Source organism: Mastigoproctus giganteus, chromosome 2 (genome assembly GCF_048544385.1).
Source record: "Mastigoproctus giganteus isolate SK-2022 chromosome 2, ASM4854438v1, whole genome shotgun sequence".
Classification (NCBI taxonomy): Eukaryota; Metazoa; Arthropoda; class Arachnida; order Uropygi; family Thelyphonidae; genus Mastigoproctus; species Mastigoproctus giganteus.
Window position 1 is genome coordinate 107297054 of NC_143576.1, and position 22022 is coordinate 107319075.

At 38.6% G+C, this 22022-nt stretch overlaps 1 protein-coding gene across 1 annotated transcript in view; it reads left to right on the forward strand.

Moving 5' to 3' along the window:
- The window catches only part of LOC150089485 (mitochondrial adenyl nucleotide antiporter SCaMC-like), a 279984-nt gene that overhangs the window by 119178 nt on the left and 138784 nt on the right, over positions 1-22022 (forward strand). Inside the window, exon 4 of the mRNA XM_090368618.1 lies at positions 15065-15176. Within this exon, the coding sequence (XP_090224744.1) occupies positions 15065-15176 (112 nt within the window). The remainder of the gene's footprint in view (positions 1-15064; positions 15177-22022) is intronic.

The following is a 22022-nucleotide window of genomic DNA, read 5'->3' on the forward strand; positions in this document are numbered from 1 at the left end:
AGTAGAAGGGAATAACACTCTCTTGAGATAACTCGGAAATTTTTTTTAGTTGGTGCAGCATAAGTCTGGCTTCCTTCCGCTACATGACTAGTAGTAATAATAATAATCATCTCCTCCTTTCCTTCCCCTTTACATCCCCCCCATTTCTTTTCTTTGGCTTCTCCCTCCTTGCTTTGCTGATATTACCACACACCAACACAAAAAAAAAAAAAAAAACTTGTTTATACTCCAGTACTGCTACCAGGTCACTGGAGTTTACAATAAATTATCAATACAAATGTTAATCATCTTTAGCAGTCACAGGCTTGAACCCTGGTCCACTCAAAAAGCATGTGCTACTGCACTCTCACTTCTGACCACTCGACTATATCAGGCCTAATACAGCTCGCACTCTTCTGGGTTTTGCATCATCAGTGTCACTGAGTGCAGTTTTGTGAGAAGCCACTGGCACCACCCGACAAACTCGGAGCTGACGGACGCATCTGCAAGAAGCCCCACTTGATGTAAACGCGGCGGCAGAGAGAATTTCTTGGATTTTCCGGCTTCAAAAACCATAAAACTTGGCTTCTACATGCTGTGTACAGAAGAAAACAACTAGTATTATTCAGGGAAGCTTGTTAGTTATAGTTGTTTTTAGCTGGGTCCTTGAGGTTGTCACAGACATTCTTTCAGATATGCCAGACAAGCTGTACTTGCTACCTGGGAGTCTAAAATGCTGAGGGAACTGATATTCGAGTAACACTCAAGTCAAGTGGACCAAATTTCGGCGAAGTCCGGACGGTCTGTAACAGCCAAATCCTCTGCTTGCACCTTCACGATGGTGGGACTGTTAGTAACTCTGGGTATAACCTCCATGCACAAGTACATGGTGGGTGACCACCCAGGTGTGAACCAACGTAAGCAGGGGTCGAGGTGTGGGGCCCACACCACATGAAGGAACGCCGTCCCTCTATGTTACCAGGCAGTACTAGGTGGTAGATAACTCTCAACTGGTGAAATACCACCACTTTGCTTATTGGAGGCTTGAAGTGGTGGAACCCATGTTTAGTCTCTAGAGCTAAGTTCTGGTCAACCCTTGCTTATCTCTTCCATCATGCAGTATAATTGATGACTTCTGAGGTTATGTTGAACATCGTGGCGAGATCCAATATTCCTTACATTTCGAGGGTACAGCTCTAAAACGGTGTTCGCAGGTCGGCCGCTAGTTAGTACACCGGACTGAACCTATTGGTAACTCTCTAGGAGGCTTCCGGATCAGCTAGTGTATAATCTTGCTACCTCTACTCTGCCAGATATGACTGGAGGGAGTCAGAGTAGTGTGTATGCGGGAAGCATTGTCGAGGCCACGTAATCTCAAGGATCTGGGTATATTCTTACGCCATATCCAAAAATTTCATTACTTCATACAGCATGTCCCACCCTTTTTGTTACTATTGAATACACCATGAATTGTCAAACTAATAGAGCAAGCTTATCTGCAAAAAGATCTAAACCTCCCAAGCACTTCGTAATTCATTTCACAAATATACGTGGTCTCAATTCTAATCTCAGTGATGTTCATTTCCACTTGCAGTCTGCCAAACCCCATGTACTTTTTCTGACAGAATCTCAGTTATCGGTTGATTCAGCTACTGCTCATCTCAGATGCCCAAATTATTTGTGTGTGATTCCTTTCGCCTAAAAGGTGGTACTGTGCATATGTCCGTTCTCATATTCCCTGTCAGAGACTTGGCAACTTGACTTTCTCCAGTCCAACTTTTCTAACAGTGAGGTAATTTTCCTTGGTGATTTTAATGTTCACAACTCCAGCTGGCTTCCATTTTCTAGTCACACCGACCCAGCAGGTCGAGATGCTGAGGCTTTTGCAATTACTAATGACCTAGCACAGATTGTTCATTTACCTACAAGAATACCAGACAATCCTAATCATACAGCCAATACGCTTGATCTTTTTCTCACAAAGAACCCTTCTAAGTATACGGTCGAAGTGAGAGGTCCTTTAGGCACTTCATATCACAACTTGGTGATTGTCTCTTCTCCAGTGGAGCCTTTATCTCATGGCTATTCCCAACCTCGTGTTGTTTGGCATTACAAAAATGCAAAATGGGATGACCTGCGAGATTTCTTTTCTTCTTTTCCTTGGTCGGATTATTGTTTCAAAACTTCTGATGTCAACATTTGCTCAGATTGTGTCAGTGAAATTATTCTTGCAGGAATGGAATCCTTTATCCCACACTCCACTTTAAAATCTCGTCCTTTATCTAAACCTTGGTTTTCCAATAAATGTGCTAAGGCTGTTCAAGAGAAGAATGTTGCATATCATAATTGGCTTGTTTCTAATTCTTCAGTTTCATTTTCTGCCTACAACAAAGCTTGCAACAATTGTAAAGCAGTTATTAATCAGTCCAAACTAGAGTTTGAACAGGCTAAGAGTAGAAAACTTGCTACTTGCCCTAATGGTAGCCGAGCGTTCTGGTCTCTTGCCAAAGCTATTGGCCGCAACTTTTGCCCATCTCTGTCCAAACCAGATGGTTCTGCTGTCACTTCAGCCAAGGATAAAGCTAACCTCCTAGCATCCCATTTTTCTTCCAACTCATGTATTAATGATCTTGGTAAAACACCTCCCACCATTCCCAACACGCTCCATTCAATGCCTCCTGTGGTCTTCCTTCAAAAGGATGTCAGAAAGATTTTGACGAATCTTAATGCTAAGAAACCTCCAGGTCCCGATGGTATTTCTCCACTTGTTCTCAAAACATGTGCTCCTGAACTTACTCCAGTTCTTTGCCGCATTTTTTCACTTTCTTATTCGAAAGGTGTTTTTCCTTCTGCTTGGAAATTTGCTCATATCCAGCCAGTTCCTAAAAAGGGTGATAAATCCCTCCCATCTAATTGAAATTCAATTACTTCTACTCTTTTTAAAGTAATGGAGAAATCAATTAACCGCCAACTCTTAAACTACCTAGAAACCTTCCATCTGATCAATGATCGCCAGTATGGATTCCATCAGTGTACAATATACTGGTGATATTCTGGCTTATGTTACCCATTTGGATGAATTCAATGGAAAGGTTCTGTGAAACACAAGTAGTTGCTCTTGACATCTCAAAGGCTTTCGATCATGTTTGGCATAAAGGTCTTCTAAACAAGCTTCCATCTTATGGTTTGCCAACTGTTTTTAGTAATTGGTTATCCAGTTTTCTCTCTGATCTCTCACTGAGGGTGATGGTAGATGGCTCTGTCTTCTAGCTTCTCCACTAATGCCGGTGTCCCCCAAGGTTTAGTTCTTTCCCCCACTCTTTTCCTCTTGTATATTAATGACCTTCTTCCATTGACTAGAAATTGTATCCATAGTTTTGCCAATGATAGCACATTGCATTCCACTTTCCATTTTTAGAAACCTTGCACTGCCCAATCAGCTTCAACTTTTCGAAAATCTGCTGCCAATTCTTTAAATGCCAATCTTCAGGTAATTCTCCAGTGGGGCAAAGACAACTTAGTTGATTTCAACCCTTCTAAAACTCAGTCTTGTCTTATATCTCACAGAAAGGATTCTTCTACTCCTATGCTTATCTTTAGTGACACTCCGATTTCTGGGCAAAATGATATCTCTTTTGGGGATTACCCTGACTTCTAATCTCTCTTGGCACAAGCACGTTACAAATATTGCTTCCTCTGCATCTAAAAAACTTGGTTTCCTCTTTTGCTCTCGGCGTTACTTTTCTTCCAAACAGCTGCTCACTCTGTATAAATCGCAAAGCTGCCCTGCCATGGAATATTGTTCCCACATCTGGAGTGGTACCCTCAAAACCTCTCTCAGGCTTCTTGATTCCATTCAGAAGAGCAGAGTGGTCAGGAGCGAGAGTGGATAGCACGCGTGCCGCCGTAGCCTAGTGGTCAGGTGCGTGGGTGCATAAGGACACGTGCTTTGAGTGACCAGGGTTCAACCCCGTGACTGCTGAATACGGTGCTGTTCCTTGTGTTCTGTCTATCTTGTGAACTTCTCTGACCATTTGGTCGTCCCGGAGTATAAACAGAAAATTTATTTATTTATTTAAATACGATAAATATTTGTATTCACGATTTATTGTAAACTCTACTGACTTGGTTGTTGTGTCGGAGTATAAGTAGAAACTTTATAGGCCTGACGTAGCCGAGTGGTCAGGAGCGAGAGTGCAAAGCAAGCATTCCTTGAGTCGTCTTGGGTTCATGCCCGTGACTACTAAATACGTTAAATATTTGTATTGACGATTTATTGTAAACTCTACTGACATTGTTATCGTGCCAGAGTATAAACAGAAAAAAAGAAGTAAAAAAAAAAAAAATGAACGATTCATTTCTAACAGTCTCTCCACTCGCAGAAGTTCAAGTCCACTGTCAACAAATATCTTCTTTCGGCTTCTCAACCTCCAACACAAGCACGGTACTAAGTATAGGTTTTAATACCTCTCGTGTTTGGGGTTTACGTAAAATAAATAAATAATAATCATTTGGTTTAATTTAAAAAAATTTTCTTCATGGTGTTTTTCTCCCACTTATTCCAATCATCTAGGGCAGATTGATGTCACCCATGATAAGAGATTCATGCTTGCTTGCCTATTCCATCTGCATGTAGAGAATCTCGCCATACTCTTCACAATCTTCCGGTCTGTAGAGTACTCCCATTCTCATTATACCTTTGCTTCCAACTAACTTGCACCACAGAGATTCTGTGTTGGCAGATGTAATTTCATACTGAGCAAAAGCTCTTTTTCTGTTCAGACTGCTTTTGATAAGAAGCTTGATCCCTCCGCTGCTTCAATCTTCCCTCCCTTTCCTAAATATATTATTCATACTGTGGTGGAACTTGTCATCCCCAATTTTTGGGTGGTACCATCTGTTAGCCCTATGATATCAGCATTAGTTGTCCTAACCAGGAGTTCAAATTCAGCCATTTTTTTGACAACACTCCTTACATTACTGTAGACACAGTTGAGACCAAGTAATCTTCTATAATTTACAACCCTGACATACCCCTTGAAGTAGTAGTAGTAGTAGTAGTGGCACTTGATGCAAGAAAGCAAGTGTAGGAGCTTATGCAGCATCAGCCAAAAAAAAAAAAAAAAAAAAAATCACACCATACCCTCCAATTGCCTGTCCAGTTCCTCCTTAAATTTATTTAACCTATCAACTTCCACAACGACAGATGGAAGTTTGTTCCAGCAATTAACCACCCGCTGGCTAAAGGCAAATTTCCGCACATCTATTCTACATCTATCCTTTCTTAATTTGAACTTATGTCCCCTTAGGTTCGTATTCTGAACAAGTGGGAGGATCCCATCAGAATTCAGCATGCTCAACCCATTCAAGGCCTTATAGACCTCAATCAGATCACCGCGCAGGTGCCTAGTCTCCAGCCACTGCAATTTGCAGAACTTAAGCCTCTCTTGGTAAAAGAAGGTTCCCTTCATTCCCCTCACCAATCGTGTTGCTCTTCTCTGTACACGCTCAAGCAAATCTACATCCTTCCTAAAATGAGGCCTCCAGACCTGTACGCAGTACTCAAGGCGTGGCCTGACCATTGCCTTATACAGAGGGACAATCACCTCCTTTTCCCTGCTAGCAAAATTCCTATATATCATTGACAAAACCCCATGACCTGCCCTAGCAGCCTGTCTACATTGCTCAGAAAACTTCATATCTGACTGCACAATTACTCCCAGGTCTTTTTCATTTTCTACCACCTTAAGTGTAGTACCACACAGTTGGTACGTTTCTCTGGGGTTACTTCTACCCATATGCAGTACTTTGCATTTGTCAAGGTTAAACTTCAGTTGCCACTTCTTAGCCCATCTGCCCAAATTATCTAGATCCTGTTGCAGTAGCACACTGCCATTACTGTCATTAACAACCCTGCCAGCCTTCGTGTCATCTGCAAACTTCGACATTAAGCCTGATATATACCTTCATCAATATCATTGATAAATATACAAAACAACAGTGGACCCAACACCGAACCCTGTGGGACTCCACTAATAACATTAGTCCACGAAGAGCAGCACCCATTGATTACCACCCTCTGTCTTCTCCCACTTAACCATCCTTTTATCCATTGTAGCAACTTACCCTTAATACCATTCTGCTCCAATTTGTACAGTAGTCTTCCATGCGCAACAGTGTCAAAAGCTTTCCTGAAATCCAAGTATATGATATCAAAATTATTTTTTGCATCCAGTTCCTTTGTGACCACATCATAATAACCAATCAAATTTGTCAGACAAGACTTTCCCTTAACAAACCCATGCTGTGTCTGAATTATTGCTGCAGTCTTGTCTAGATGATCCTGCAATGCATCTTTAACCAGTGACTCCATTATTTTACCCGGAACAGAAGTTAAACTAACTGGTCTGTAATTATTCGTGTCACCCTTCGAACCTCCTTTGTGAATTGGGGATACATTTGCACATCTCCAGTCCGTGGGAACCTCCCCTGAATCCAAGGATGCTCTCATAATTATGGCTAAGGGTTTGCTTAGTTGCTTTGCCGCCTCCTTTAATATAACTGGATAGATCCCATCCGCCCCAGGTGCCTTTCTTATGTTTAACTTCAACAATTTCTCCTCCACTTTGCTCTCAGTTATTACAAAATCATTAAGCACACTGCTACAATTTGATGACCTTCTTCCATTTTCAAACTGTAATGATTTCTCACGTGTGAATGTAGATGCAAAATACTCATTCAGTTTGTTTGCTATCTGAGCAGGATCATCAACAGTCGAACCATTTATGTTTCGTTATTTATTAAGTTATTTATGTTTGTATCACAAGCTTTATCTTCCCCCTCATTCGAAACGTTGCTACCCTCTGAATGTCTTATCAAAATCGGCTGTTTTGGCAACAAGCAAAAATTCTTGATGAGTTCAAGCACTTCTTTGAACCATATCATAGATAAATGCAGATCTAAATTACTTTTCTCCCCCCAACTAGCAGTTTCCCTGTACCCTTAAGGTATCCTCCATGATAATGGCAAAAATCCTTTCACGACCTTTGTTCAAATGAATACCATCTCCACAAAATTTATTCCTTCTAACTACAAATGTGGGTCACACTGAGGAAAATTTCCTTCCTAGAGCCTTTTCCCTCAAATTCCCTCAAATGTCCAGTTAATCCACAAGGTTTCCAGCATATAATCCCCCTCTATTGTGTCCAGGCAACTGGACACACACATTATGATCTAACTCGCAGCATTTTTTCAGCACAGTCTTACATTTATCGAACAGATGGTCAGGTTGCTTACGTTTAATATCGTTAAACCCCGCCCAAATAATAATTCTCTTTACCTCCCTTAAAATCTGACAATCTGTTGGTTACATCAATTGTTGCTCCTGGAAAACAGACTCTGGTGTTTCCCAGTAAAACTAGATCATCTTCGACCAGAGCATTCTGCACTTGAGTATTCTTTTCTGGAACCTGAACTGTGGGTGCATCATTTGGCAGGTCACAATATACTTCAGTCCTTGATGAGCTCCCAGATACATTTGTTTCTAGGGAGAGCACTCATTTCTTCACTGACTGAAATTCTTCTCATAATGCATAAAGTTGTTATTGACAGACAGAAGTTTTGCTATTCGGTTATAGGCGCATCAGCGATGTAAATCATATTGCGTGTATATATTGTCTCTGTTAATTTCATGTGCTCTATGGTTGGTTTGCTTATTTGCCGGACGAAAAACTGGAAAAACCATGCGACCATTGCTGAGACCGACTGAAAAAAGCGGGTCGCATTTGGTGAGTATGGGCTTGGCACACCCAGGGTCCTGAGCTGGATATCATTTTTCTCTTTCTTGGTGATCTCTCTCTCTCTTAGGGTAACTTGGGAATTTTTTTTTTGGCTGGTGCAGCATAAGACTCGGGCTTCCTTGCACCCTATGGCTAATAATAATAATATTGGTTGTAAAGAAAAAATAGTCAGCTCAGCTGAGTCTGTCTACTAGACCAATTTTAGAATACATGCCGCAGGCTATACAAATGAGAAAGTAATGACTCGTTCACGAAATGCCAGCAGGCATTTCCTTCTGAGTCCCAATGTCCTTGGACTTTGTATTGTAAGTGGATCTTGTAGCACTCATTATTTAAGTAAAATTTGAACTTTACAAAGATTATGAAATTTAAATTTACAATATATTACAGAATTTATTTTAACAAAATATTGCAGAAATGAAACTGTTGACAAAACTTGAACCACTAAAGAAGTTAAATTTAAACTACCAAATGAAAGTTATGAAGTTCCCACCAAAATATTAATAACAAAGTCTATCTGAATTAAGCTGTAACTTTCCAAATATTTTAAACTTAAAATATATTATGGAATTTAAATTAACAAAGTATTACAGAAATTATACTGCTGACAACACTTTTAACCGCTAGTGAAATTAAATTTAAGCTACCAAGTGAAAATTGCAAAGTTCCTGCCAAAATATCGATAGCAAAAAAGCTGATTAATAAACTGTAGCTTTCCAAATACTTACCTAAATACAAAAATAAACTAACCTACATGACTATGGGAATTCAAACTGTGTTATTAACTATAGTTTAGCATATTAAAATTAAAAAAAAAATAAATAAAATCTCAATTATTTCAAAAACTAATCTGTTATTAAGAGCCTTGGAAGTAAGAATCGCACACTGTAGCCTCGTTCCCAATATTCAATATTTTCTCCATCGCTGAACCAGAACCTGCATGCATCCCATCATAAAATTTGGTTTATCTAAAAAAAAAAAAAAAAAAGTTAACAGTTACAACATTGTTATGGAAGAATTAGTTTCCTTAAAGGCCATTATGCATAGGGAAGATTAGGTAGTAGTAGTAATGTAAACATGCGATGCAAGAAAAGCAAGCGTATGAGCTTATGTAGTATCAGCCAAAAAAAAAAAAAAAAAAACCAGTTTCATACATCCACTCTCTGTAAACATTTGTCCAGTTCCTCCTTGAATTTATTTAAGCTATCAACTTCTACAAAGACAGATGGAAGTTTGTTCCAGCAATTAACCACATGCTGGCTAAAGACAAATTTTTGCACATCTATTCTACAACTGTCTTTCCTCAGTTTGAATTTATGCCCCTTCAGGTTCGTAATCTGAGCGAGCAGAAGAATCCCATCAGAAGTTAGCATGCTTAAGTAATTGTGGAAGCTACTAGGCTTTTCATACCAATTAAGAAATACAGTTCAGTGCTTAGATCTAAGTGGATGTCAGGTGAATTGATGAAACCCATGGAAGAGGGAAAAAAAAATAAATGGGATGCATATAGAGTATCAGGTTATACAGAAGCCCACAGTATATATAAACTAGTCTGCAATCAAGTAACAAAGTAGGTTAAGGATGCAAAGAAAAATAAAGATTTCTTTACTTATGTAAATGCTAGAACAAAGGGAATTAGCATTAGCATTAGTAGTGGCATTTGATGCAAGAAAGCAAGCTTATGCAGCATCAGCCAAAAAAATAAAATAAATAAATAAAAAATAACCACTTCCACTTCATCCCTCTGTTCGTTCGAAATACCTGTCCAGCTGAGCCTTAAACTTATTTAGGCTATCAACTTCCACGACAAGGGATGGAAGTCTGTTCCACCAACCAACCACCCGCTGGCTAAAGGAAAATTTCCTCACGTCTATCCTACATCTGTCCTTCCTCAATTTGAATTTATGCCCTCTCAGGTGATTATTCTGAGCAAGAGGAAGAATCCCATCAGCATTGAGCATGCTCAAACCATTCAAGGCTTTATACACCTCTATCAGATCACCTCGCTGGTGCCTAGTCTCCAGACACTGTAATTTGCAAAACTTAAGCCATTCTTCGTAAGAGCAACCCATTGTTCCATTCATTAATCTTGTTGCCCTTCTCTGTACTCGTTCCAGCATCTCTACATCCTTCTTGAAATGAGGCCTCCAGACCTGTGTACAGTACTCTAGGTGTAGCCTGACCATTGCCTTATACAAGGGAATAATCACCTCCTTATCCCTGCTAGAAAAATTCCTATATATCATCGACAATACACCATGAGCTACTCTTGCAGCCAGTCTGCACTGCTCATAAAACTTCATATCTGCCTGCACAACCACTCCCAGGTCCCTTTCATTCTCTACCACTGCCAGTGTAGTACCACAGAGTTGATACATTCCTCTGGGGTTGCTGTTTCCCATATGTAGTACTTTACATTTGTATTCAATGTGAATGAATCACATTGATCCACTGGATATCAATGGTTTAACTATTGATAATCCTGCTCACATTGCTGAGAAACTGAATAGGTATTTTATATCTACATTCACATGAGGAATTATTTAGGGAAGCAGATGCCAGAAGTTAATCAAACTCTAATAGGGAGCTAAATGATTTTGAGATAACTAAAAGGAAAGTAGAAGAGAAGTTATTGAAGCTAAACATATAAAAAAGGCACCCAAGGTGAATGTGATCTACCCAGTTATATTAACACGTTAGTGATGATGTGGTACACTGGTGGTACGTTACACATTTTGACAGTGACCATTGTCGACCACTTGTCAGTCCACTTTCAATGTATCTAAAAATCTTGCACTTAATAGCGGGACCCCTCTATATTGGGCATATGGCAATAGCAGAGATACAACTTGTTCAGTGTTACCACCAGCAATGCACTCATCTATAAATGTGGATAAGTTAATAAAATCAGGATATAAAAATGAAAAAAATATATTTTATTTTTGAAACATATACAGTTGTATTCTAAATAATGAGGTCAGAACTAATCAATAAAATAAAAAAAACTTAGTAAATAGCTCAAAACTAATAGTTATTACTTATGTTTTTCATTGAAACACTGTAGGCACATAGTCGGCTTTCCTGGACAATCTTCACAAAATCTACAAACTCTCTTAGCTTTATCCCTATCTTCCTTGACACCTTGTTCATTTTCAATTTTTTTGTAACATAAAGTACATCTCTTCTACTCATTCTTGCCGTCTCTTCATATTTTCCCATTTTGTGATGATCTACGGTACTACTACATTTTGGTCTCTTTGTTGCTGGTGGTCGGGTTTTCTTCAATTTCAGCATCATCTTCAGCCTCTCTTATTTTTTGTTGAAGCTGTAGCATATCCAATTTCTTGCCGTTGTCACTTTAGTTATTATATGTTACCCAAGTATTCATGATGCAAGTGCCAAGTGCTATTTCAAAGAAAACCTTTTTTTACCATTTGATACTTTTTCTAAGTGCGCTATGATAAGATGGCATTTGGTCCAAGACATATTGTGGAGTTTTATTCACAGGCTACTGGTGGTACATGATGGTCCCAATGAAAGAATATTGTGGAGCCGTCGTATACCACCGGTGGTACACTAAAAAAAATTGGGTCAAAGTTGAAAAAAATAACCAAAGGTATAATTTATAAACATTTTATAATTCATAAAAAAACTATATCAAAAATTTTTTTCGGACGCATATTAAGCATGCTGTTTCCAGCATCGTCACCAACATGTTAATGTGGCAACAAGGGAGGTGAGCAAACCCTTAGCCATAATTACAAGAGCATCATTGGATTCGGGGAAGGTTACTGTGGACTGGAGATGAGTGAATGTATCTCCAACTGATGTCGGAAACATCAGTTGGGATACATTCACACAGAGAAGATCAGAAGGTGACACAACTAATTATATACCTGCTAGCTTGACCTCCATTCTAGGTAAAGTAACGGAGTCGCTGTTTAAGCAAGTAATGCAGGCCTATATAGACAGGAGTGCATTTATACTGCAGCCACTGCATGAATTTGTTGAGGGGTGATCTTGTTTGACCAGTTTGATCGGATACGATGATGAAATAACCAAGGAACTGGATGCAAAAAATTGATATCATATACTTGGATTTCATGAAAGCTTTTTGATACCATTGCACATAAAAGACTGCTGTACAAATTGGTGCAGTGTGGCATTAAAGGTAAGCTACTGTTATGAATAAAGGGATGGTTTAGTGGAAGAAGACATGAATGGTTATCAATGGTCACTGCTCTTCATTAACTAGTGTCATCAGTGGATCTCATAGTTCAGTGCTTGGCCATTGTTTTCTATATTTATTAATGATATTGATGAAGGCATATCAAGCTTAATGTCTAAGTTTGCATTTGATACAAAAGTTTTCAGGGTGGTTTATGACAATCAAGTTATGCTATTGCAAGGACTACATAAATTAAGCAGATGGGCTGAGAAATAGCAGGTCCTGAGCTGGATATCATCATTCTTCTCTTTCTTGGTGAGTCCCTTCTGCTTCTCTCTCTCTCTCTGAGTAACTCAGAAATTTTTTTTTTTTGGCTCGTGCAGCCTAAGCCTCAGGCTTCCTTGCACCCTATGGCTAATAATATTAATAATAATAATAATAATTGAATTTTAACATTTATGAATGCAAGCATACTGCATATGGGTAACAATTATCCTAGAATAATATACCAACTGTGTGATACTACGCTCAGTTTAGTGGAAAATTAAAAAATACCTTGAGGGTGGGGGATGAAAAAAGAACTAGGGATAATTGTGCAGTCAGATATGAAGTTCTCTGAGCAGTGCAGAAAGACTACCAGAACAACTTATGGGGTTTTATCAATGATATACAGGAATTTTGCTCACAGGAATAAGGTGATTTTCCAATTGTACAAGGAATGGTTAGGCCTAATCTTGAATAGTGCATACGTGTCTGAATGCTTCAATGTAGGAAGGAATGGAACTGCTGGAATTGGTGTAGAGAAAGGCAACAAGATTGGTTGGGGGGGGGTGGGTGGGCAAAAGGGGTACTCTTACCAAGAAAGGCTTCAGTTCTGTAAATTATAGCATTTGAAAACTCCCATGATGTGATCTGATTGATGTGTTTATGGCTTTGAATGGTTAAGCAAGTTCAGTGCTGATGGGATTCTTCCTCTTGCTTGTACTACACACATGAGAAAATATAAATTCAAGGTGAGGAAGAATAGTTGCAGGATAGATGTGCAGAAGGTTGCCTTCAGCTAACAGGTTGTTGATTGCTGTAGAAGGTTAATTTGAATAAATTCAAGGAAGAACTAGACCAACTATTGGTTTGGGATGAACAGGTAATGTGAGGTGTTTTTTTTTTTTTTTTTGCTAAAGCTTGTTTTCTTGAATCATTTGCCACTAGTAATATTAAAATACCTCCATCCATGATGTTTATGCTATTTAAGTTTTCATATTTTATTTAATACATAAATGCATCTGTTGGGTTGTAACTTTGTTTTAACATTGTATGCGTAATTTATTTATGGGATTATTAGTTTCATTTATCATTCATGGATTTCCTTGGTTTTAATTCTTTCTTCAGTTTTTCAGTTCATTTCATTTTATTGCATGCCTTTCTGTTTTTGGAAGTAGTGTGCTCACAGTGTGCTCTGAGTTTGGAAGTAGTGTCACCATATCTGCAGTTGGGGTTCCAAAATTCATAATCTCATAGACCTTGGGAGTTCTCCCTTCATATTGACTTAATTTTTCATTGAAACTGTTTAGATAAGTGGTTTTTCACTTTGGCATTCTTTATAGTTTTCCTTTTTGTACATAAAGTTTTATGGAGTTGTTACCTAATTTTAAATTATTTTAATTAAAAAAATTAAAATAGTTAATCATTATCTATTTAATATATGTAATTTTCTTTACATCACCCTTCAGAATTCCAACTCTCAGAACTCTCATTTATTAGGTTCAGAAAATTTTGCGTGTATTAGGAATCAAGTTAGTTAAATTAAAGTAAGTGCTGTAATGTTCCAAAATATAGTGCTCAGTGAACTGAAGTTTTTAGTTAAATTCATGTACAGTTTACTTTATTTATTGAAAATGATTTTACACCAGTAATTACAAATTTTTTAAAAATGTAGTGCCCCATGGATTACATCTATGATGTGTAATCCAGCCTGAACATATTAATAGAAATCTTAAGATTTTACTATAGTTAAATGAGAAGCAAGGTTTGTTTTTTTAGGGTCTGTAGTCTAACAAAGGACCCTTATAATGTCACTCAGTTGTCTGTCCGCCCGACCGCCACAGCATTGTATCTCTGGAACTACTCAACTCATTGAAAAATTTTGCATGGGTTTGTACATTATGTGGGCCAAAATAACGCTATATTGATCATTGTTGACAAAAATTTGTCTGAGAAATGGGGGTGGGGTTAATATGTGGGGGGAGAAATGGGGGGGGGGACAAAATGTTATCGACAACTTATAGCTTATTATACACCGTTGGAAAGAGCTCAACGAGTAGATTTAAATATAATTTTAAGATATTTTTAAAATTAAAAATGGCGGCACCAGACAGGAAAATGTAATTTTCATGATCTCCCCCTTCTATTTCCGTCACTAATGGAGCTAAAAATTTAAAAAACACATTAGCTATGCATTATTCGATGCTTATCAAGAGAAAACTATTCCAATTGAAATCTATCATTTACTTTTTGTATTAAAATTAAAAAAACAATTTTTTATTGCACTTTGATAGCACACTTCTTTGTACTAAGTAACTCTCCTTTTGGTGATAAAAAGGTTGCTAAATAGTTAGTTAATAATTCTGTAAAGGTCATTTATAAATTTTACAACTAGAAATATTTTTTAACAATTTTCAAAGCTGGAGTTATCCTGGCAAGCAGGTACTCAGAGAGCCAGTGTTGAGGTGGCAGTGGTGTGAAGGCACCTGCACGGAGTCTTGCGTGGCCCTCACCTGCCAGTTGCTTCTCCCCAAGACTTTAATCGCTTCTCTCACCCTTGCCATTCACAACAACTGGAAAGACTCAAATAGACAATGTTTTTGTTAGTTTCTCAGTTTTAGGTCAAGCCAGGGTACTAAACTTTTTTTCAGTTACCATAAAGCTCTCTATTTGAGATGCTACACTAACGACCATTGGTGACTATGGACCCTTCATCTTGAGTGTTCGGCACTCAGTACTTGACCAATTTATTTAATTTTTATATTTATTAAATTATACCTATTAGTAATTGTGTTCTTGATCATATTTATAAATTTTCTATAGTTATGTACTTTTTTTTTTTTTCTTTCTCTGATAGAATGGACAAGGATGGTTCCCTCACAATAAGTTTTGAGGAATGGAGAGATTATTTATTATTTCATCCAAGTTCAGAGATCAGAGATATATTCCATTACTGGAGGCATGCTACTGTATGTTGACATTTTTGTTAATCTCTGCAACAAATTTTTAATTCTCTTGTATACAAAAGTATCTGGAACGCTCACATTTAATAAGGTATGATTGAGCACACACACACACCACAGTTAGTTCCAATTTGTGAAATGCATGATACTCTCATTTATAAAAATAGTGTTGGTACTGTATCTTTAACACTATTTATAAACAGATGCTGTCGGTAATAGATGCATTATAATTAAATATTCTTCTGCAAAAAAAAAAAATTAAATTGCAAGGTTAGTATCCTTACATGAACATTCTGCAGGGCAACTACATGAGAAAATGTGCAATTAAAAATATTAGCATTAGCAAGGGGACATGATGCAAGAAAGCAAGCTTATATATAGCAACAGCCAAAAAAAAACACACACACAACCTTCTCATTTCACCCATCCACTCGCTCCAAATGTTTGTCTAGTTCTGCATTGAATCTGTTTAAGCTATCAACTTCTATATCGACAGATGGAAGTTTGTTCCAGCAATCAACCACCTGCTGGCTAAAGGCAAACTTCCACACATCTATCCCACAATTGTCTTTCCTCAATTTGAATTTATGCCCTCTCAGAAGATTATTCTGAGCAACAGGAAGACTCCCATCAGCATTGAGAATGCTCAAACCATTCAAGGTTTTATACACCTCAATCAGATCACCTCGCTGGTGCCTAGTCTCCAGACACTGTAATTTGCAAAACTTAAGCATTCTTCGTAAGAGCAACCCTTTGTTCCATTCACTAATCTTGTTGCCCTTCTCTGTACTTGTTCCAACAGCTCTACATCCTTCTTAAAATGAGGCCTCCAGATCTGTATACAGTACTCAAGGTGTGGCCTGACTTGCCCTATAAAAGAGGATAATCACCTCCTTATCCCTGCTAGAAAAATTCCTGTATATCATTGACAAGACACCATGAGCTACTCTTCCAGACCATCTGCACTGCTCAGAAAACTTCATATCTGCCTACACAATTACCACCAGGTCCTTTTCATTCTCTATCACTGTCAGTGTAGTACCACACAGTTGATATGTTACTCTGGAGTTACTGCTTCCCATATGCAGTACATTACATTTGTCAAGGTTAAACTTCAGTTGCCACCTCTCAGCCAATCTGCTCAACATTTTCTAGATCCTGTTGCAGCAATGTACTGTCATTAGTGTTATTAACAACCCTGCCGAGATTCGTATCATCTGCTGATAAGCCGATATACCATCATCAATATCATTAACGAACCCTGGGGGACTCCACTAATAACATTAGTCCACGAAGAGCAGTGTCCATTGATTACCACTCTCTGTCTTCTACCACTCAACCATCCCTTTATCCTTAGCAGCAATTTGCCTCCAATGCCACACTTCTCCAATTTGTGCAGCAGTCTTCCATGTGCAACAGTATCAAAAGCCTTTCTAAGATCTAAATATATGATATCAAAATTATTCTTTGCATCCAGTTCCTTTGTGACTACATCATAGTATCCAATCAAATTGGTCAGGCAAGACTTTCCCTTAACAAAACCATGCTGTGTCCAAGCTATAACTGAAGTCTTATCTAGATGATCCTGCAGTGCTTCTTTAACCAGTGTCTCAATTAATTTTCGTGGAACAGAAGTTAAACTAACAGGTCTATAATTACTTGTGTTGCCCTTTGATCCTCCTTTGTGAATTGGGGTAACATTTGCACACCTCCCTGAGTCCAAGGAAGCTCTCATAATTATAGCTAAGGGTTTGCTTACTTATGTTTATCTTCAACAATTTCTCCTCCACTTTACTCATGGTTATTACAAGATTATCCAGCTTACTGACAGAGTTTAATACACCTTTAATTTCCCTCCCTGAATAACTCCATGTGTGAATGTAGATGCAAAATATTCATTTAATTTGTTAGCTACCTGAGGGTCATCAGCAGTTGAACTATCGATATCAAGTGGAACAATCTGATTCATACCATTCCTTCTAGAGTTTACATAAGTAAAGAACTCTTTGCTGTTTTTCTTTGCATCCTTTGCCAAAGATTTCTCATAATATGTCTTTGCCTGCCTAACCTCCTTTGTGACTTGGTTACAGACCAGTTTATATCTACCATAGGCTTCTGTGTCACCTGTTAATTTATATATATATGTCATGCATTTTTCTTCTCTGCCACATGTCTAATTAGTTCATCTGACATCCATCTAGGCCTAAACCTTGAACAATATTTCTTAGTTGGTATGAAAAGCCTAGTAGCTTTCCATTTTGAATTTATCATCATCAGTTGGACCCACCGTATGGAATCTAAATACTGTCTCAGACCACTGTCGTCACCTTTATGAAAGCAAAAACCCTTCCCTTTACCCCTGATGGTAGTTACCTCTTTGAGTAAATCCCACTTCAGCACACTGTGATCATTGCCACCTAGTGGTTCCTTTTATCTGCAGATTCTTAATGCATGAAGAATCACTACTGATAATCAGATCGAGTATTACTCCCTCTAGTTACCTTCTGAACCCGCTGCTGTAGAAAACATTCATCCAATGAATCGACAAAAGCATGTTTCATTTGATGTGCATCCTTCCTAAAATGAGAGTTCCAGACCTGTATGCAGTTACTGAAGGTGTGAACTAAAAATTGCTTTATACAGCAGAATAATTACCTCCTTTTCCCTAGTGGCAAAATTCCTGTATATCATTAGCATTAGTAGAGGCATTTGATACAAGAAAGCAAGCTTATGCAGCACCAGCCAAAAAAAAAAAAAAAACCCACTTCCACTTCACCCCTCTGTTCGTTCAAAATACCTGTCCAGCTGAGCCTTAAACTTATTTAGGCTATCAACTTCTGTGACAAGGGATGGAAGTCTGTTCCACCAACCAACCACCCGCTGGCTAAAGGCAAATTTCCGCACGTCTATCCTACATCTATCTTTCCTCAATTTGAATTTTTGCCCTCTCAGGTGATTACTCTGAGCGAGAGGAAGAATCCCATCGGCATTGAGCATGCTCAAACCATTCAAGGCTTTATACACCTCTATCAGATCACCTCGCTGGTGCCTAGTCTCCAGACACTGTAATTTGCAAAACTTAAGCCTTTCTTCGTAAGAGCACCCCTTTGTTCCATTCACTAATCTTGTTGCCCTTCTCTGTACTCGTTCCAGCAGTTCTACATCCTTCTTGAAATGAGGCCTCCAGACCTGTATACAGTACTCTAAGGTGTGGCCTGACCATTGCTTTATACAAGGGAATAATCACCTCCTTATCCCTGCTAGAAAAATTCCTATATATCATTGACAACACACCATGAGCTACTCTTGCAGCCCATCTGCACTGCTCAGAGAACTTCATATCTGCCTGCACAACTACCCGCAGGTCCCTTTCATTCTCTACCACTGTCAGTGTAGTACCACAGAGTTGATACGTTGCTCTGGGGTTGCTGTTTCCCATGTGTAGTACTTTACATTTGTCAATGTTAAACTTCATTTGCCACCTCTCAGCCCATCTACTCAACCTTTCCAGATCCTGTTGCAGCAGCATAGTGTCAGTAGTGTCCTTGACAACCCTGCCTACCTTTGTATCGTCTGCAAACTTCGACATTAAGCTTGATATACCATCATCAATATCATTTATGAATACAGAAAACAATAATGGACCCAACACTGAGCCCTGTGGGACTCCATTAATAACATTAGTCCACGACGAGCAGTGTCCATTGATTACCACTCTCTGTCTTCTCCCCTCAGCCACCCCTTTATCCACAGCAGCAATTTGCCTCCAGTGTCACACTGCTCCAATTTGTGCAGCAGTCTTCCATGTACAACAGTATCAAAAGCCTTTCTAAGATCCAAGTATATAATATCAAAGTTATTCCCTGCATCCAGTTCCTTTGTGACTGCATCATAGTATCCAATCAAATTGGTCAGGCAAGACTTTCCCTTAACAAAACCATGCTGTGTCTGAGCTATAACTGAAGTCTTGTCTAAATGATCCTGCAGTGCTTCTTTAACTAGTGCCTCCATTAATTTTCCTGGAACAGAAGTTAAAATCACAGGTCAATGTTAAACTTCATTTGCCACCTCTCAGCCCATCTACTCAACCTTTCCAGATCCTGTTGCAGCAGCATAGTGTCAGTAGTGTCCTTGACAACCCTGCCTACCTTTGTATCGTCTGCAAACTTCGACATTAAGCTTGATATACCATCATCAATATCATTTATGAATACAGAAAACAATAATGGACCCAACACTGAGCCCTGTGGGACTCCATTAATAACATTAGTCCACGACGAGCAGTGTCCATTGATTACCACTCTCTGTCTTCTCCCCTCAGCCACCCCTTTATCCACAGCAGCAATTTGCCTCCAGTGTCACACTGCTCCAATTTGTGCAGCAGTCTTCCATGTACAACAGTATCAAAAGCCTTTCTAAGATCCAAGTATATAATATCAAAGTTATTCCCTGCATCCAGTTCCTTTGTGACTGCATCATAGTATCCAATCAAATTGGTCAGGCAAGACTTTCCCTTAACAAAACCATGCTGTGTCTGAGCTATAACTGAAGTCTTGTCTAAATGATCCTGCAGTGCTTCTTTAACTAGTGCCTCCATTAATTTTCCTGGAACAGAAGTTAAAATCACAGGTCTATAATTACTTGTGTCAGCCTTTGATCATCCTTTGTAAATTGGGGTCACATTTGCACATCTCCAGTCTGTGGGTACCTCCCCTGAGTCCAAGGAAGCTCTCATAATTATGGCTAAGGGTTTGCTTACTTCCTCTGCTGCCTCCTTTAATATAACTGGATAGATCCCATCCACCCCGGGTTCCTTTCTTGTGTTTATCTTCAACAATTTCTCCTCCACTTTACTCTCAGTTATTACAAGATTCTCTAGCTTACTGCTAGAGTTAAATACACCCCTGGCTTTACCCTCGCTAAATAACTCATGTGTGAATGTCGATGCAAAATATTCATTTCGTTTGTTAGCTACCTGAGCAGGATCATCAACAGTTGACCCATCGATATCAAGTGGACTGATCTGATTCATCCCCTTCCTTCTAGAGTTTACATAAGTAAAGAACTCTTTGCTGTTTTTCTTTGCATCCCTTGCCAAAGATTTCTCGTAATCTGCCTTCGCCTGCCTAACCTCCTTTGTAACTTGGTTACAGATCAACTTGTATCCATCATAGGCTTCTGTGTCATGTGTTAATTTGTATGTATCCCATGCATGTTTCTTCTCTGCCATATGCCTTGTCAGTTCATCTGACATCCATTTAGGCCTAAACCTTGAACAATATTTCTTAGTTGGTATGTAAAGCCTAGTAGCTTCCAAGATAAGTTCTTTGAATGCTTCCCATTTTGCATTTGCTGTTGGTAACATCATCAGTTAGTCCCACTGTATAGAATTTAAATACTGTCTCAGTCCATCGTAGTCGCCTTTACGAAAGCAATAACCCTTCCCTTTACCCCTAATGGTAGTTACCTCTTTGAGTAAATCCCACTTCAGCATACTGTGATCACTGCCACCTAGTGGTTAATTTATCTGCAGATTCTTAATGCATGAAGAATCACTACTGATAATCAAATCAAGAGTATTCCTCCCACTAGTTGCCTCCCGAACATGCTGATGTAGAAAACAATCATCCAATAAATGCACAAAAGCCTTGCTAGTGTGTGAGTGACCAGCCCCCAAATTCCAGTCAATATCTGGGAAATTAAAGTCTCCCATTATAAGACCCTCTGATTTACTGGCCCACTCTTATTTCCCTGTACAGTTTCTTATTATACTCATCAGATTTATTAGGCCTATAGCACACTCCTACTCTCAATTTTGATCTACCAATGCTTATGTCACACCAAACTGACTCGACACTGCACTGTCCAGCAATGTCCACTGGCTTCACTTCCTTGGATTTTATGTATTTCTTAACTAATAGCATAACCTCTCCTCCCTTCCTATCCAGTCTATCCTTTCTGTAGACGTACTCCCCAAATTCCAGTTCTGCATTCCTTATATCTGTGTGACACCACGTCTGTGATATCCCAAAAATATCTGCCTTTGATGTTTTGAGCAATACCTCAAATTCATCATTGACAAAACCTCATCTATCCTAGCTGTAGCTACCACGAAGTGAAGTTCCTAGTCATTAATGCAATTCTCTGAACTGCAGCCTATTTGCACTTTAGACAATTTCATGTGTGACTGCATAAAACTTAAATTGAGTGTGGAGGTGTATACACACAGATATTATCTTTATTTACTTTCCATAGAAAGATTACTTTCTAGACTTACCATTGTTGGGGTTTTGTGCATTCCTAGCACTAGTTATAGCTTACTTTCAAGAATCCTCAAAAATAATTTTGAATAACACTGCTTCTTACAGCCATTGAGTATTCTATTTTAGGAAGCTGCAGTTAGGGAATTTTCCAGAAAACTAAAGTAGGACTAAAAGAAAAGAGTGCGAGACTGTTCTTCCAAAAGACTGCTAAAGGTTAAAAGATACCACCTGATAAAACATGTGGTATCTTTTAACTTTTCGGCTGTTGACCTGTAACAAAACATTATTTCAACTTGTAGTATAGGTACTGTCTATAGGTTAAAAAGAATGAAGATACATGATGTTGGATCTAAATTTGTAATTATCATGAATACATAAGAGGGAAAGTGTTCAGAAAAGTTAGTAGAAGGAATAGATAGATAAAAGGCTTCATCAGTCTGGAGTAGAACTGTGAATGGGCATTTTATAATTAAATATGTTTGACTGGTTTGAAAGAAAGGTGGATTATCTTAACTTTCATGGTTATGCCATGTGGCGAAGAATTTATGATGTTATCACTGGTCAGCATTTTAAGAAAAGATCCCCAATG